The sequence below is a fragment of the Balearica regulorum genome, chromosome 14, assembly GCF_011004875.1.
Source record: "Balearica regulorum gibbericeps isolate bBalReg1 chromosome 14, bBalReg1.pri, whole genome shotgun sequence".
Taxonomy (NCBI): domain Eukaryota; kingdom Metazoa; phylum Chordata; class Aves; order Gruiformes; family Gruidae; genus Balearica; species Balearica regulorum.
Window position 1 is genome coordinate 1686436 of NC_046197.1, and position 14375 is coordinate 1700810.

Sequence of the window (14375 nt, forward strand, 5' to 3'; positions counted from 1 at the left end):
CTTAGTGTGAGTGAACACCGACATCCTGCCTGCTTCAGGGTGTAGTTACACCAGTCACCAAGAAGGGCTGTGAGACTGCAGAGAGTAGACTCTTGGGGAAACTGCAACTCAAAGAAACCACATTATTTAAGGCGAGTACAGGAAAGGTTTCTGGAATCCACTCTGTAGCTTTCTGCAAAAAAACCGAGGCCTCTGACTCAGAGGCACGAGCAGGAGCATCCACGAGCCTGCTGGTCCTCTTTAAGGGAATTCAGGGCGCTCTCATCGCATGCCAATGCTGACCAGCACGCGCTCTGATGAGCTGAATGCCCTCCCTCCAGTCAGGCTGCCCTGCCAGGGGGCTATATGCATTCCCAATCCTTGGGAGGGCGGGAATCAAAAAAAGTGAGAGCATTAAACAGACAAACAACAAGTCAGGTAAGAAAAATACTGCCTCTTCATTTAATGTTTAAAGACGTCAGTAAACAAACAGAACAGTACAGAGGCTAACCCCCTCCGCTGCCCCGGACGGTACACTCCAAACCACGACAGGTACCAGGTGATGACTCGGGAGAAGGAGCAGCAAAGTTTGGGATTTGAGGGACGGCCAAAAGAAATCTCTGCTGTGTGAGGGCAAGGTGACAGGACTTGGAGGAAGCAGCTTCCCTCACCCACGAGCAGAGCAACATCTCCTGGGTACAGTCAAGAGGGAACGGTTTCCACCCCATGCCAGCAGCCCAGATCTCTTGCTCACACACAGAAGGGCCATGAGTGAACTTGGAAAACACAGCTGGAAGCTACATTAGAAGTGCAAGAGACACTATGTACTGACCTTGGCAGCCAAACCTCTGTTCCACAGTGATTTTAGCCTCTCGGAGAATAAAGAAAACAGGGAAATTAGGTCCAACTTGGCAAAGTGTTGCAGTACTCATTTGGGAACACAAAACGGAGTATGGGGGTGAACGAACACGACTATGCTCTGCATACATTCTTCCATCCCACTCCATCAAGCTGCTCCCTGCTCCAGGAACACTTCTGATCCCTATCCCACACCTGGCTTTGTCTTCTCGACTAGTTTTCCTTGAGCTGTGGAGCATCAGATGGTTAGAAGGGACATCAGGAAGCAACTCTCCGTGCAGGCTTCAGAGGACAGTCGACTGGGTACCTGAGTGCAGGGCTGGGGAGAGCAGGATTTTGCTGCTGAAGAGAGGCAGAGATCATAGGCACAACCGCTCCAGCTCCCACCTCGCTGGCAGAGGCCCACACAGGAGTTACGGGAGGTGACCGGGTCAGGCTCCGAAGGCAGTCGCACGGCCACCGGCCAGTACGCAGCACAGGTTCGAATGTTAACTTAAATTTCCATTTCCCAGAGCAGTGACAGCTGGAACTGTGACACGTGGTGGAAAGTAAGGAATACATTTCACTGCTCACGGCCTCTCCAGTTGGCAGAAGCCCGTAGTGGTGGTGTTTCTGCTGCCACTGCATGTGATCAAAGAGGAAGGGAGGGCTAACCGGCTCCTACGTGGCCCAGTTATCTGCTCCAAGCACCCATGTCCAATGTGGGACCCCCCACAGTCCTGAGCCCCACACCAAAGCTCTCAGATCTCAACATCACTCTCTTTGTCGTTATCATGGTCACCATCATAAAACTCGTTGGCAGCTTCAGGCCTGGAGGGAAAAGACAAACATTGTCAGCGAGGAGAGCTTGACACCCCCGGGGCCAGAGAAGGATACCTAGGTCACACTGCTGAAGATGCCCTGCACCCAGACACCCCATGAAACGTGACGTGAGGAGACCACACATTTCTAGGGAGGGGCTCCCTGGGTGAAACCAGAGACTCAGAAGTGACTTAGTATCGGCTCTAGGAAACAGATGGGCTCCTGGATATCATCCGCCCAGCCCAGCAGGGACAGTAAGGGACGTCCGTTTCTCCAAAACAAGACCTGGTACCTGCTGTAGTTTTCCTCAGATCCTCTTTCCTCTGGATCAGGCTCATCTGTGCGATCATAGCTGAGCAAGTCGGAAGGGACGTCATGGATCTGCACGCTGGGAGCATGGTTCAGCATTTTCAGGTTCTCAAATATCGTCTGCCTGATCTGATCCAAGTACTACACAGAAACAATAGAGAGATCTGGCAGTCTGCACAGAGCCACAACTGTTAGCACTGCTACTTGCCTGCATCATCTATGTGGTGGCCATGAGAAACAAATTTGTGCAAAAAGCTCAAAAAGCTCCTCAGAGCAGAGGAGGTGGAAGAGTTAATTCCATCATTGATACTCAAGCACACAGAAAGCAGTAAGACAACCCAGCAAGGTTCTCAAACCCTACGAGACTTTGATGTCCCAGAGGAAAGGTTCTGCTTGTTTTCCCATCATAGCTGATATTGCAATAAGGCTGGAAGCACTCACCTGCCTGGAGTTTTGATTTTCAATCCTCGTACTGACGTCAGGATGAAGGGTGAAGTCTGGAGCGAAGTATTCAAAGTACTCTGTGATGGAAAGAGCAAGAGAGTTACAGCATGGAGGCAAGGCAGCCAGCCTGCACTGCCTGCAGAGCGCAGAGCTCACTCTCCCACCGTGCTCAGGGTGACCAGACCCTACAAAGCACAGTGATTTACAGCTCTGCAACCACGAGGGGTTATACAAAACAGAGCGCACAAAAGTAACGCTCAGGTCACTGAATAGGAAGAGATCTAGATTAAACGACACATGAACACAGTAAGGGTGTGTCTGCCCAGCAAAGCCTGCAAGTGGGTGGTAGGAGATGACTACAGCCATCTCTATGATCAGAAAGTGCTGTCACTTTGGCCCTGGTCTTATCTGAGATCAACGCAGAACAGAAGCGTTAATTCTTCAGTTGATATAACAAATATGTTAGCTCAGCTAATGAGGGAAAAAACAGGAACTCCAACTCACCACTGTATGGGAGCTCTTCGCTGATTGCTTCATCTACGAGCAATGACGTTTCATAAGTCCTGAAAACATGGAATGAGATGAGCTCAATCCAGAAAAAGCTACATGGTGCACGCGGGGACAAAGCCCACAGCAACTGCTTACCCAGTGACCTTCAACAAGTAGAGAAGAGACTCACCAGCATCGTGCCACATTGCGGACTGTGTAACCACCTCCTCCCAGCACCAGCAAGGGGATGTTGAAGCTCTTTACGTACTCCACACACTCCCTAGAAACCCCAGACAAACAAACAAAAAAATAATGCCAGAGCTGTTAGCTGCAGCGCACGCTCACGTGTCAGAAACACCACTGTGCACTCAACCACCACCACAGCTGGTGCGATACACCTGGAGTTCAGGGCTTCCACCCAGGGAGCCTGAACCACGTGCTATGCTGTGAACCACCGCTCTGCAGTGCCTTGTACAAAGCCTCATTCTGAGACACCCTCCCATCACACGAGAGTTAAAAAAACACACCCAAAAAGCTGCCAGTGCTACTGGAAGGCCAAAGCTCAAACCTCACAGCAGAGGACTCTGAGCCCTTCGGACTAAAGGACGGCCTTTCAACTAACTGCTCTGCCCCTGCCCCACTGTACTCACCCATGTCCTCTTATACTGAGGTTAAAACAACCCAAACGGTCACAACCCAGAGAATCAGCACCGCACTGCGGGGAGAGGAAAAAAAGAACAACTGAATTTTGGCTATGGAGGCATTGCTTTCCAGGCACACATCAACATCCCCACCCCTTGGCCACCCTCATTCATCAGAGGGTACAAACGGAAGCTCAGCTAGGACACAGCAACCCCGAATCCCTGGTAGGGATAGAAGGTAACACATCGATAACAGCCCCTTCCAGCCCACAGCCTCCGAAAGGGACGGACGCAGGCACAGAGGCTTGGTCTCTTACCTGCAATACTATGCAGGTGGGCTGATAGTAATCTACCACCTGGTTAATGACTGGCTGGAAGAGGTGTTTATAACCTGTGGAGAGAACGGTAGGTTTGTCACAGCTCTGGAGTAGAGGGACCAGCAAACGCCTGGGGAAGGGGAAACGGCGGGGAACACCTACTTTGGTCGTCAATGCCATCTCGTAGAGGCACGTTGAGACAGTAGTAACGACCGCTCTCTGCGCCAACTTCATACATGTCACCTGGTCAGGGAAAGACAGGAGTCACAACAGCTCTGAGACTTCAGGGTGTGGAAAGGCCAGAGCTGCTCTGGGTTTAGCTCTCTGAACCTAGCTGGGATCTCTCTCTCTTAGAAATCACTATACTTCCGTTCCTCTTTAATTGCTTTTCCATGCCCTTTCTTCCACTATTTCTCGCTGCAGCTTTAATTTTGTGACTTTACACTTTTATTCTCCAGCAGAGCTTTCAAAGGATTCTAAAGCGAGGCCATGTTCACACTGTAAGGGAAAATACATACCTGTACCAGGAAAGAAATAGTTCCCATATTTATGAAATGACACTGTCATGACACGGTCCGTCAAGTAGAAAGCCTCCTGCACACCGTCTCCATGATGGATATCGATATCAATATACAGAACACGTGGGTGATATCTATTGAATACAGGAGGAAAAAACAGCATCAGAGTCTGCACCGCAGCCAACCTCACGATTCCCCATGTGCCTCAGTATCCCCGAGAGCTCCGAAAACCACCACCAACATCTACTTGCCAAAGGAAGTCACATCAAATGGTTTTGATATGGGACATTTGTATAAAAACACACCCCACCACTAAGACATTTTCTTCTGATGCACTTGGAAATAGATATTAGAATAAAAGGTTTTCAGATGGGGCCAGAAATGACTTGGAAAGCACATGATGAAGAGAACCTGTTTTAATCAGGTGTTAGAAAGTTGTGGGGTTTTGTTTCCTCTACAAACAACAAAGTTAATATTTAAGAGCTCCAACAATTTTTAATCATATCGGGAAATGAAAGGTAAGCTAGCCAAGGAGGAGGTAGGAACACTTACTTCCTCCACGTGCCAGACTACTGGCGGCACTGTGTCCCAGCCAGCACCAAGAACACCAGGCTGGACTAAATTTACTGGAGAAGCAGCCTGCAGGGTCACAGAGACAGAGGGTGAGGAAGGGCGGATCGTCCCAAGTAAATACATTGGGGTAATGGTCAAAGCTGACGCGCTGTCGAGCTCTGGAGACGTGGCCCTAAGCCATCCCTGCCTGCCAGCTCCAGAGCTGCCTGCTCAGCTGGAGAGAACTTCTCCAGTTTTTTACAAGGAAATACTGGTCACACCCCAAAGAATGGGGGATCTGGCAATCATGCCAAAGCCCTTGGGAACTGGGGAGGGACCTGACAACACAAAACAACATCAAAACGGAGGAGCATGTGGTTTGTGCCATCTGCCTTGGAACCACAGCTTTGAGGTGATTAGCAGACCAGAACCTTGCCTCAGTCTCCCAAGAGAGACATCAACTATTTAAGACAGCCCAGATTATTCATCCCGTAGACAAATGACAGCAAGGAGAAAAAAGGGGATGCATACAGACAGCCCAAGGGAGAAAGGGACCTTCTAAGAGTAGAGGCACCACAGTACTCCATGGTGGGAAGCAAACTCAAGTATGCAGTCGCCTGCTGCAGAAATGATTCCTGAAAAGTGGGAATAAAAGAACAGGGACATATTATAATCTCCCATGAGGGGTTACTGGGCTGTGTTTGAAGCCTCTGGCATATGGGACTCAGGTGAGACTAGAAAATGGGTGTGCAGAGACACACAGGGAAGACCTGAGGTTCCAAACACAGCGCAGGAAAGACTGGCAGAGAGGACAGAGGTACCAGAAACCCCAGGACATCCCGTAAATCTGACAGCGTGGGTAAGCTTGCCACCAGTCATGTAACTATTGCCTGGTCAACCCCAAGACTTTTTTAATTCCATAACATCTTGTCTCAGATTCAGTGACAAAGGAGGGCACTTGAGAGTACAAAACAAATTAAATAAATTACAGATTAATCCAAGAAATGGAAGGTATTTCTGTAACTCTTCTTCTCATTCTGAATTTATTTTTCATTTTCTAAAAAGAAAAAAAAAAAGCTGACTTTTCTACTCAAAGCAAGTGTCCTTTGATCACCCATGTGTTGCTCAAGTCCTGTTCTTAAGCCACTCAAGCAAATCAAGAAAGATTCAAGCCATTTAACTGTCTCCAGTGAGCTGTAATTTGCATTTACCTACAAAAGGCTCACTGTGGCAAAACCCCTGAGACTCCGGAGACCCTGAAATGAGCATTTCACAGATGGATGAGAAATGGAATTGAAGAACTTTTCTTCACCCCTTAAGATGCATGCAACAAAACTGGAGGCACATATTCCAATTCGAGATCCCCCTTCTTGTGCCTAAAGAAGAGGCCAGGACAAAAATCAAGTTCTTGGCCTTCCTTGACTCTAGAAAGACAAACGATGAGGAGAACAGCGAGAGAGAAGAGCAGAGCAGCAAAGGGAAACCACATGCCAGCCAGGAAAGTACCACACTTGCCCCACATCCTTACTTGAGCAGCTCCAGGATGCCGATAACTATGTCGTTAACGTAACAGAACCCAGAAGCCTGCAAGACAGAGAAAACCAAATAGCATTAGAACGGGATCAACATAGAGTCTGGGTGTCAAAAAGACAGAGAAATATGCAGATTTGCCTCATTACCTCAAACTTTTTGGCATGATGCAGGCCTCCTGCCCAGTTTATTGCAATATCACAGATCTAAGAAAGGAAAGATAAAGTTAGTTAAAGGTGACGATGTGGTAACAACCACCTTGCACCCATGTCAACCTGCGCAGCCCTGTGGCCCACAAACACCCTTCTGGCCTTTCCTTCCCCACACAGGCCTTTCCAAAGCTCCATCTCGGTCATTAGCCCAAGTTTTGGTTACATCTTGTCCAGACCAGATTACTCCTGCACTCTACATTCCCTGTTAGACTGGAAAAGATCCTCTCTGCCCCCCCTTCCCACTGCTCCCAGCAGCAGGCAGAGCACCTGGCACATACAGTTTGTTTCCACACTTGTTCTTTACACTCATTAGACCTTTCTCAGGTCTCTCCTTAAACTGAAAAGCAGTTGGCTTATGCCTGCGTGTCAAAAGATGAGCACATCGGCTCAATTACCTTGTTGTTCAGCTGTGTTGCTCCCTGTAGGGAGGCCCCAGTATAGCGGGAGCAAAATTCAAAGAGGCCTGGAAACACTGGGCTGAAAAAGAAAACATGACTCAAACACAGAACAACTTCTCATTCCTCCCCATTTCTCCACAGTAAAGTCAGGAATAAAACTGCCCAGTGACATTACCTGAGCAAGATCAAACCTCATTCTCTGGGAAAGAGTTAATTTGGGATCACTCTGACCCTGCTTACAACACACCGTGTGCCAGCAGGCAAGTAATCTGACTGCAAACACAATGGGAAACTCCATGAATTTGATAATTTTTACCAAATCTTCCAGGTTAGTCCTGAAAACACTCCCCAGCTGCCCTGTGCCCAGAGCTAGGACATGATGCGAGACAACCCATCAGGAGAGGGGAGGACAGGTCTGCTCCTGCACTATCTGGAAGCTCCTGCCCACACCCTGCTCCCAAGTGCCAGGATAAACTGCGACCGGAGATGAACACTGCTCTTAAGACAGCACTAAGCTCTGGTCCATCCCACCACGCAGAGCCAGCCCAGGCACCGGGGGAGTACAGGAACACAGGATGCGGAGCCCGTGTCACCAGCTCACTGGCATCGTGTCACGCATCTCATTCGTGGACAAGCAATGCCTTAGAGACTGTGGGGTTTTATTTCCCCTTTCATTTCTGATAAGATCATTTCTGATCATCAGAGCAGCAAGGTTAGAGGACAGTCTTCTGATTCTCAGCTTAAATGTTAAAACCCAGGCTATACCAGTATTTTCTTGGGATAACACTGTTCTCTAGCAATCATAACTCCTCCCATGCTAGTACTTACAGCTTTCCCCTCCACAGAATACATAAGAACAATCTTACTCTCTGTCAGCCCTCATACTCCTCAACCAGACAATGCCCATTGTTATTTCCTCAGTCACCCACGGAGCCCTTCCACATATTTCTTTCAAGTTTCATCTCTCACAAGGGTTAAAGACTGGAATTGAATATTCTCAACAAGATCTCACGTAGTTTTGTACAGAATCATGAATATTTCCTTAGTTCTACCTGAAAATCAGGCTCTCAAACGCCATCTTGAATTTAACATGTACATATTAAGGTAGCTAAAATGACATGCAATTATTTAAAAAAAAATAGTTAGCATGTTCAAGAAGAACTGGAGGCTCTGCAAGTACAAGTAGAGATACAGTCTCTAACCCAGCAAGCTTAAAGCTTAAAGATAGATCTAAAAAAGAGGATTGCAAGATCGAAAGAGTAGGGAAAGGAATCAAGGAGGTTCCAGTAGTTTCATATATGCAGCAGGGACATGCTCCTCATTCCGGTTAAAAACAAGTAAGAGATGGGCCATTCTCAGAGAGACATGGGACATTCTCTGGACAGGAGTGATGCAGGAGCACCTGCAGGTTCGCAGGAGGCACACGGCACTCACCAGTCATCACCCACGTTGAAGGCGTTGAGGCTCTTGGTGAATCCTTGCATGTTGTTGGGGCTCACTCTCTGCAGGAAGTCTATGTAGTCCTCAGAGTGGAATCGGCACATGTCGTGCTGGGATGCCTGGTATGGTTTGAAAACCTTCAAGGGAGAAAGGCAAGATTATTTCCCATCCAAACGTGTGTTTGCTTTGGCTGTAAGAAATTTCAAGCTAATCGACAAGCAACTGGTGCGAGGTATTTATTTCAAAAGAGATGTTCCAATCCATTGGGTTCCTGACATTCCTGTTCATTTAAATTCAACAAGCCGCTCCATGAAACCCGCTTTCCTACCAATTTTTCTCTTTCAGCCATAAACCCGTCTCCTGCCTCTCCTAATAACTGCAGCTCTTGCCACACACTCTGATGCCTTCCTTCCCCCACTGCACACCCCCTCTTCTTGGGCAAGCCGGTGGAACCAACAAGTTGAGTTCAAACTACAGCTTTTTATTCTCAGGGGGGCACTATTCCCTTATCAGTCACCAGTTTCCACACAGTTTTAAGACCTCGATATAGGGGCTGTTTCAAGTCCCTCTGTCAGATTTGCCTGTCATAGGCTCAAAAATTATTTGGAGAAAGCTCACAGGCAGACAGAAGAGTTATGTAAGCTTTGTTTCCTTTGGAGAGCCAGCAAAAAACGGTTAGGAAACTGGATGGATTCAAATGAAAGATCTTGTGACAATACAGGCTTGCCAGTTTGGCACCGAACGCACATCCCTTGATATACAGAAAGTTAAAAATTAACATCACGTACCTGACAAGGGGAAATTAGAGTTGTGCTGAAATCAATGAGATTGTGTTTCACAATTTCTCTTAATTAAAGCACTTTATAGAAAAAGTGGAACATGAGAAAAAAAAAGAAAGATGCACAAGCTTGTCTCCAAAGGGAAAATTTATCAGGGCAACCGCACCAATGCGCCTGTTTCCTGGGCTAAGCAGGAAACACGTTAATTTTCAGAGACACAATATACCCTAACAAACCCATCACCTCCTTTCCTGCTTTGATCTGCACGGGGTACAGCGTTTATCCACGTTTCGCTAACTCCACAGAAAACTCTCCTGGCTTTGCCGACTTATCAGGTTGCATCGGTTCACAGAGGGACCCGACAGCACCTGGACGCAGCAGGAACATGCCACAGAGGAATGGGGAAGGCGAGCAGCAGGATAAACCTCCCTCTTTCAGCAATGCTGAGCTTTGCTTCGCCACGTTCTTGCGCACCACAGCCACAGATAAGCTGGGAAAGGCATGGAGAGGCGAACCCAGCTTGACAGGAGAGCAGCCTTTTATTTGGAGGAGGCAGAGAGGGCGGATAATGATGTAACCACAACACAAAGTTAACAGGACCTTTCACAGCTACAACTGATCTATAATCCCCCCGTGTTTATTTGCTCATCACTTTGCCAGTCACTGACTGTTCAGGATGAAGTTTCCTCTGCAGTTTTCAGCTTGACGAGGGCATCACGTGGAAAATATAACTCCCAAAAAAGAGTTTTGAGACTAAAAATACGGCACAGCGTACAGCTCTGCCTACTGCCTCATTCAGACGCGGATCTGACATTTAGAAGTGTTACATCAGAATATGCTTTTTGCTGTTTCTGCAGGAAAAATCCCGACTCTAGGGAAGTTATTCACAGAAGTTCATACGTTTACAGTAAAAATCTGAAAGGTAAATTCTGCAAAGATTCCACGTGCCCCGATCGTACTCCAGCTGCATCCCCCTGTGAGCACAGCAGCAGGTCACCGCAGCTGGATGCTATTTTATACTAATCATACTAATTACATTGGGAAGATTTTCTAATGTTTAAACATACCAAATCAATTTTACATAGTGCATCAAGAAACTGTTCCACTGGTTCATTTTAGCACCTTCCTTTAAAAATTGAGATTGCACTTTAGTTCTGGCACAGCTTATTTTCTATTTGCTTTCGCTCAATCCACAGGTCTCTCGCCACGCAGGGAGATGTGTTGGCAGTGGAAGAACTTAAGCCCACGCCAAATGCAGGGCACTTGTGCACTGCTAGAGATAACGACAAAGCTGTACAGCATGGATGGGCAGGCACAAAACAGCTGAGATCTGGCTTTTCCCTCTGCCCCACTTCTATTGGTTTGGCTGTTTAGGCTTTGCCCTAAAAAATAAAAAAGCAGAAAACTGTATAGCTATCATGCCTACAAGGATTTTGCACCTTGTGCTGCCCACGGTGGAAAAAAACATGGTAAACATGCCAGAATTAAACCCACCGGTCTAATCCTGCTGTATTGTGCTCACCATGATACAACTTTGCTTGAGAAGTGCCCTTTAAGGACAGACCTTTTTTTTTTTTTTTTTGTATCACAACAACTAAATATTTAGTCAGGTCTTTGAGGGCACAGTCAAAATTGGTTTTAGCTTTGCTTAATGTCTCATGGTGGGGATGAGGGAACCTGGGAAGCTAGTCAGAGTCTGGAGAAGTGTCTGGTCTAGCTGGAGAGGGACTGGAATTTGCAAGTTTCTTGTCCGACAGCTCTGCATGATCACTGTGTTTTCCCAATGGTTCACGATTTATCCCTAAAGCATGCTGCAGATGTGAAAACACATCACTGAGACAAGCTGATCACGCTTTCTTCTCCACAGCCTCCAAGCAAACCCGGCTATGACTCTATTGCAATCCTCTACAATTGCAAGCAACAATCTACGATGGAGTTCTACAATCATTTTGAGAGCACTTGCCTTCGAGTAACCTCCGGGGTCACCCAGTTCAGGCTCATGAGTAACAGGGGAAGCGGCTGGCTGGCAGAGCCCGATTGCAGAAGGGTGAGGAAGGCACATGGGACGCATGAGCAGAAAGAGGAAGGACGAGGGAACATCAAAACATCCCTCACAGATCAGAGCAACGATGGTTTGGCCCTTCTTTCACCTCCCCGTTTGCTATGCACAACAATGCCTGTGACAGAAGTGCTCGTCACCTCTTTTCATGAGGTAATTCCCATGAAAAGACACCACACATGCACGTATGTCCCTATACGTATGTGTATAAATACGTACAGATTTGTACATAGAACCAGAAGTGCCTGGAGCTGTAGGCTACAGAGTTATTTACAACATTCTGGGTAGGGGCCTTTCCCCAGGGCACATCAGACAGGTCACAGGCTGTGGGGACAACAGGCAGCAGCTACCCCAGGCCCCTGGATCAGACAGCACGACCTGGAACCGCTCCAGTAACCCAGCAATTAAATCACCCAACGGCCTGAAACAGCTCGGAAGCAATCCCACCGCACTGAAAGCGTGAAAAACCAACAGGAGACAAAGCAAGTTGCCCCAAAATGATCAGTGGCTGCAGATGGCATCTTCTGCACGTCAAAATGGGCTAAAGGCATCTCAAATGGGGCAGAATGGTAGAAGACTTTTACCATTCCTGCCTTGATCTTGTATCGCGAGGCAGTAACTAACACGCCCTGTACTCCTGAGAGATTTTCACTTGCCCTGTGCTGCAAGAACAGGCAGAAAAAGCGAACAAGGATTCCAGGGAAAGGAGCACAGTTCAATCCCACTTGCACCAAGCGAAATAAAATACTTCAGAAGAGGGGTACCACACATTCACAGTGATACTCCATCATCCCCAAACTAGTTCATTTCTTGAAAGATGAAGATTTAAGTTTTCTTTTTTGAGTATCGCTACATGCTGACTGTGTTTTACCAGGTTTACCCAGGCTACATTTCAGGAAGAGAAAAATCCTTCTAACAGTAACAACCAGAGCACACTGAACTAAGTTGTTTGAGCTGGCTGGGGAGCAGAGACTTTGACGAGCAGGCTGGACAATCATTTATCACATATGAGAGGGGATTAGTGAACCCCGTTAAGGCCTCAAGGTGAATCAGCAAGCCTCTTAAGACTTCTGTTTGTTTTTTTTTTTTTTTTCCAGCTTTACTATTCTACGATCACCTGGTTCACAGCAGTCACTGGGTCCTTCCTAGGAGGGGCTACAGACGCAGAAAATTCAGGCGTGGTGCCCAGCAGCACTGCTGCAGCTCCGGGGACAGCCTGAAGAAGATGCTGACAGCCAAGAATGGCGCCTTTCCCTTCAGGTTTGAATCAGCTCTGGGTGGTCCGGTGGGGGCTCAGGAAAGGGGGAGAAGGCCCGAGGAAGCTGTGAAGAACCTACCAACATGGGCTAAGCCTTAACACGGAGGCCGTGACCGGAGTCAGCAGGACAGTGCACAGGTCCCCAGCGCCTTTCGTGTATGTCAAAGCCCAAACCGCCCCCCCCCCCCAGCCCCCGCATCCCCCACCGCCTCGGGGGCGGGGGCCTTCCCCGGTTGCACCCCAGGAGAAGAACCGCTTACGATCATCTTCTTGTAGAGCCCGTAGTGCAGGACCAGGCTGTGGGTCAGCGCCAGGCGATGAGGCTTCATGGGGTGCCCCGCTCCTGGAAGGGAAACGGCGAGGGGAGTCACCGGGGGGCACACACCAGCCGCCCCCCACCGCCGGGGCCGTGACCGGGACCCGCCAGCCCCCCCGGCCGGCTCGGCCCCGGGACGCGGTGAGGGGAGCGGCCCCGGGAGGCCCCGGCGAGTCAGGGCCGGGCTGGGCCATCCCCCTGCCTGGAGCCGGGACCGGCCCCGCCCCCGCCCCATCCCCTCCGCCGCCGCCGCCGCCCCGGTTCTCCCCCGGCGCCGCCGCCCGCCCCCGCCCGCACCGTAGTGGAAGTTGCCCACGTCCGGGTCGTAGAAATAGGCCACGGTCTTCGCCATGGCGGAGAGTGCGGGACCCGCCGTTGCGCGCTTACGTCATAACACCGCGACGGCGCCGGCAGCACACGCCTGCCTGAGCGCCGCCGGCAGCGAGCGACGGGCACCACCCGGGGGCGGGGCTGGGGGCGGGGCTGGGGGCGGGGCGAGCATCTCAGCGGCGCCCCCGCGGTCCTACCGCCTGCCCCTGGTCACCGCCCCCCCCCCCCGCCCCTCTGCCCCCGGTTACTCCCAGCTGCTCCCAGTTGCCCACTGGATTCTCTGCTGTAACCCTGCAGCCGCCCCAGCCACCCCCGGCTGCTCCCCAGTTACCTCGAGTCTCACCCCAGTCACCCCTTGCTGCCCCCCACCTCCCCCCGGCTGCCCCCCAGGCACCCCCAGCTGGCCCCAGTCACTTCCAGCTGATCCCAGTTACTCCCGGTTGCCCACTGGATTCTCTGCCATAACCCTATAGCTGCCCACCAGGAACCCCCAGCTGCTCCCCAGTTACCCCCACTTTCCTCCCAGTCACCCTCAGTTACCCCCAGCTGCCCCCAGTACCCCCCAGTCACCCCCAGCTGCCCCCAATACCCCCAGTCACCCCCAGCTGCTCCCCAGTTACCCCCAGCTGCCCCCAATACCCCCAGCAGCCCCCAGTCACCCCCCACCTCCCACCCCCACAATGCGGGCGCAGCCCTCGTTCACCCCCCGCCCCACGTCCCAGCTGCGGGCGCTGTCGGGATCGGGGTGCAGCGAGCGTGGGGACCAGCCGTGGAACCCACACCTCCATGGGACTCCCTGCAGCCCCCTGAAGCTGTGAGGGACGGGGACCACCACCGCTGGCTGTCACCCGGCCACGCAGCCCTCCCAGGCCCCACCTCGCCAAGGTGCAGGTCCTCCAGACCTCTGGCAGCCTCCAAAAATACCCAACCGGGGTTGGCAGGGACAGGGAGGCACCGCCAGGCAGGAGGAGAACAAAAGGCGGGTGGAAAATTGCCGCGTACAAAAAAACAGCCGTGGGGAACAGGGGAAAAACCCTGAGCCTGTGCCGTAGGTGACGCCGGCAGCAAAAATCTGTTCCCTGTGGGCTGGAAAGAAGAAAGGATGAAAGGAGCAGGTAGACTTGCCCAAAGGCTTGGAAACAAAT

The 14375-nt window shown here is 50.2% G+C and overlaps 1 protein-coding gene across 1 annotated transcript; it reads right to left on the reverse strand.

The window, feature by feature from the left end:
* Positions 1–413: 413 nt before the first annotated feature.
* Positions 414–13338, reverse strand: HDAC3 (histone deacetylase 3). Its single transcript, XM_075766262.1, has 15 exons — positions 13198–13338; positions 12845–12927; positions 8483–8625; positions 7046–7127; positions 6588–6644; positions 6437–6492; positions 4357–4490; positions 4001–4081; positions 3839–3912; positions 3531–3595; positions 3071–3160; positions 2896–2954; positions 2389–2468; positions 1931–2088; positions 414–1647 (listed from the first exon to the last, which is right to left on the reverse strand). The coding sequence occupies exons 1-15, from the start codon at positions 13250–13252 to the stop codon at positions 1578–1580; spliced, it is 1287 nt and encodes a 428-aa protein (XP_075622377.1). The 5' UTR covers positions 13253–13338; the 3' UTR covers positions 414–1577.
* Positions 13339–14375: the final 1037 nt, after the last annotated feature.

Bases quoted from the DNA above. Each gene is read 5' to 3' on its own strand.
- HDAC3 (XM_075766262.1), bottom strand. From the start codon at position 13,252: ATGGCGAAGACCGTGGCCTATTTCTACGACCCGGACGTGGGCAACTTC. The intron at 4,082-4,356 runs GTATGTATTTTC...TTCCCTGACCAG, and splicing joins CTATTTCTTTCCTGGTACAG to GTGACATGTATGAAGTTGGC. The intron at 3,596-3,838 runs GTAAGAGACCAA...CTCTCCCCGCAG, and splicing joins CCACCTGCATAGTATTGCAG to TGCGGTGCTGATTCTCTGGG.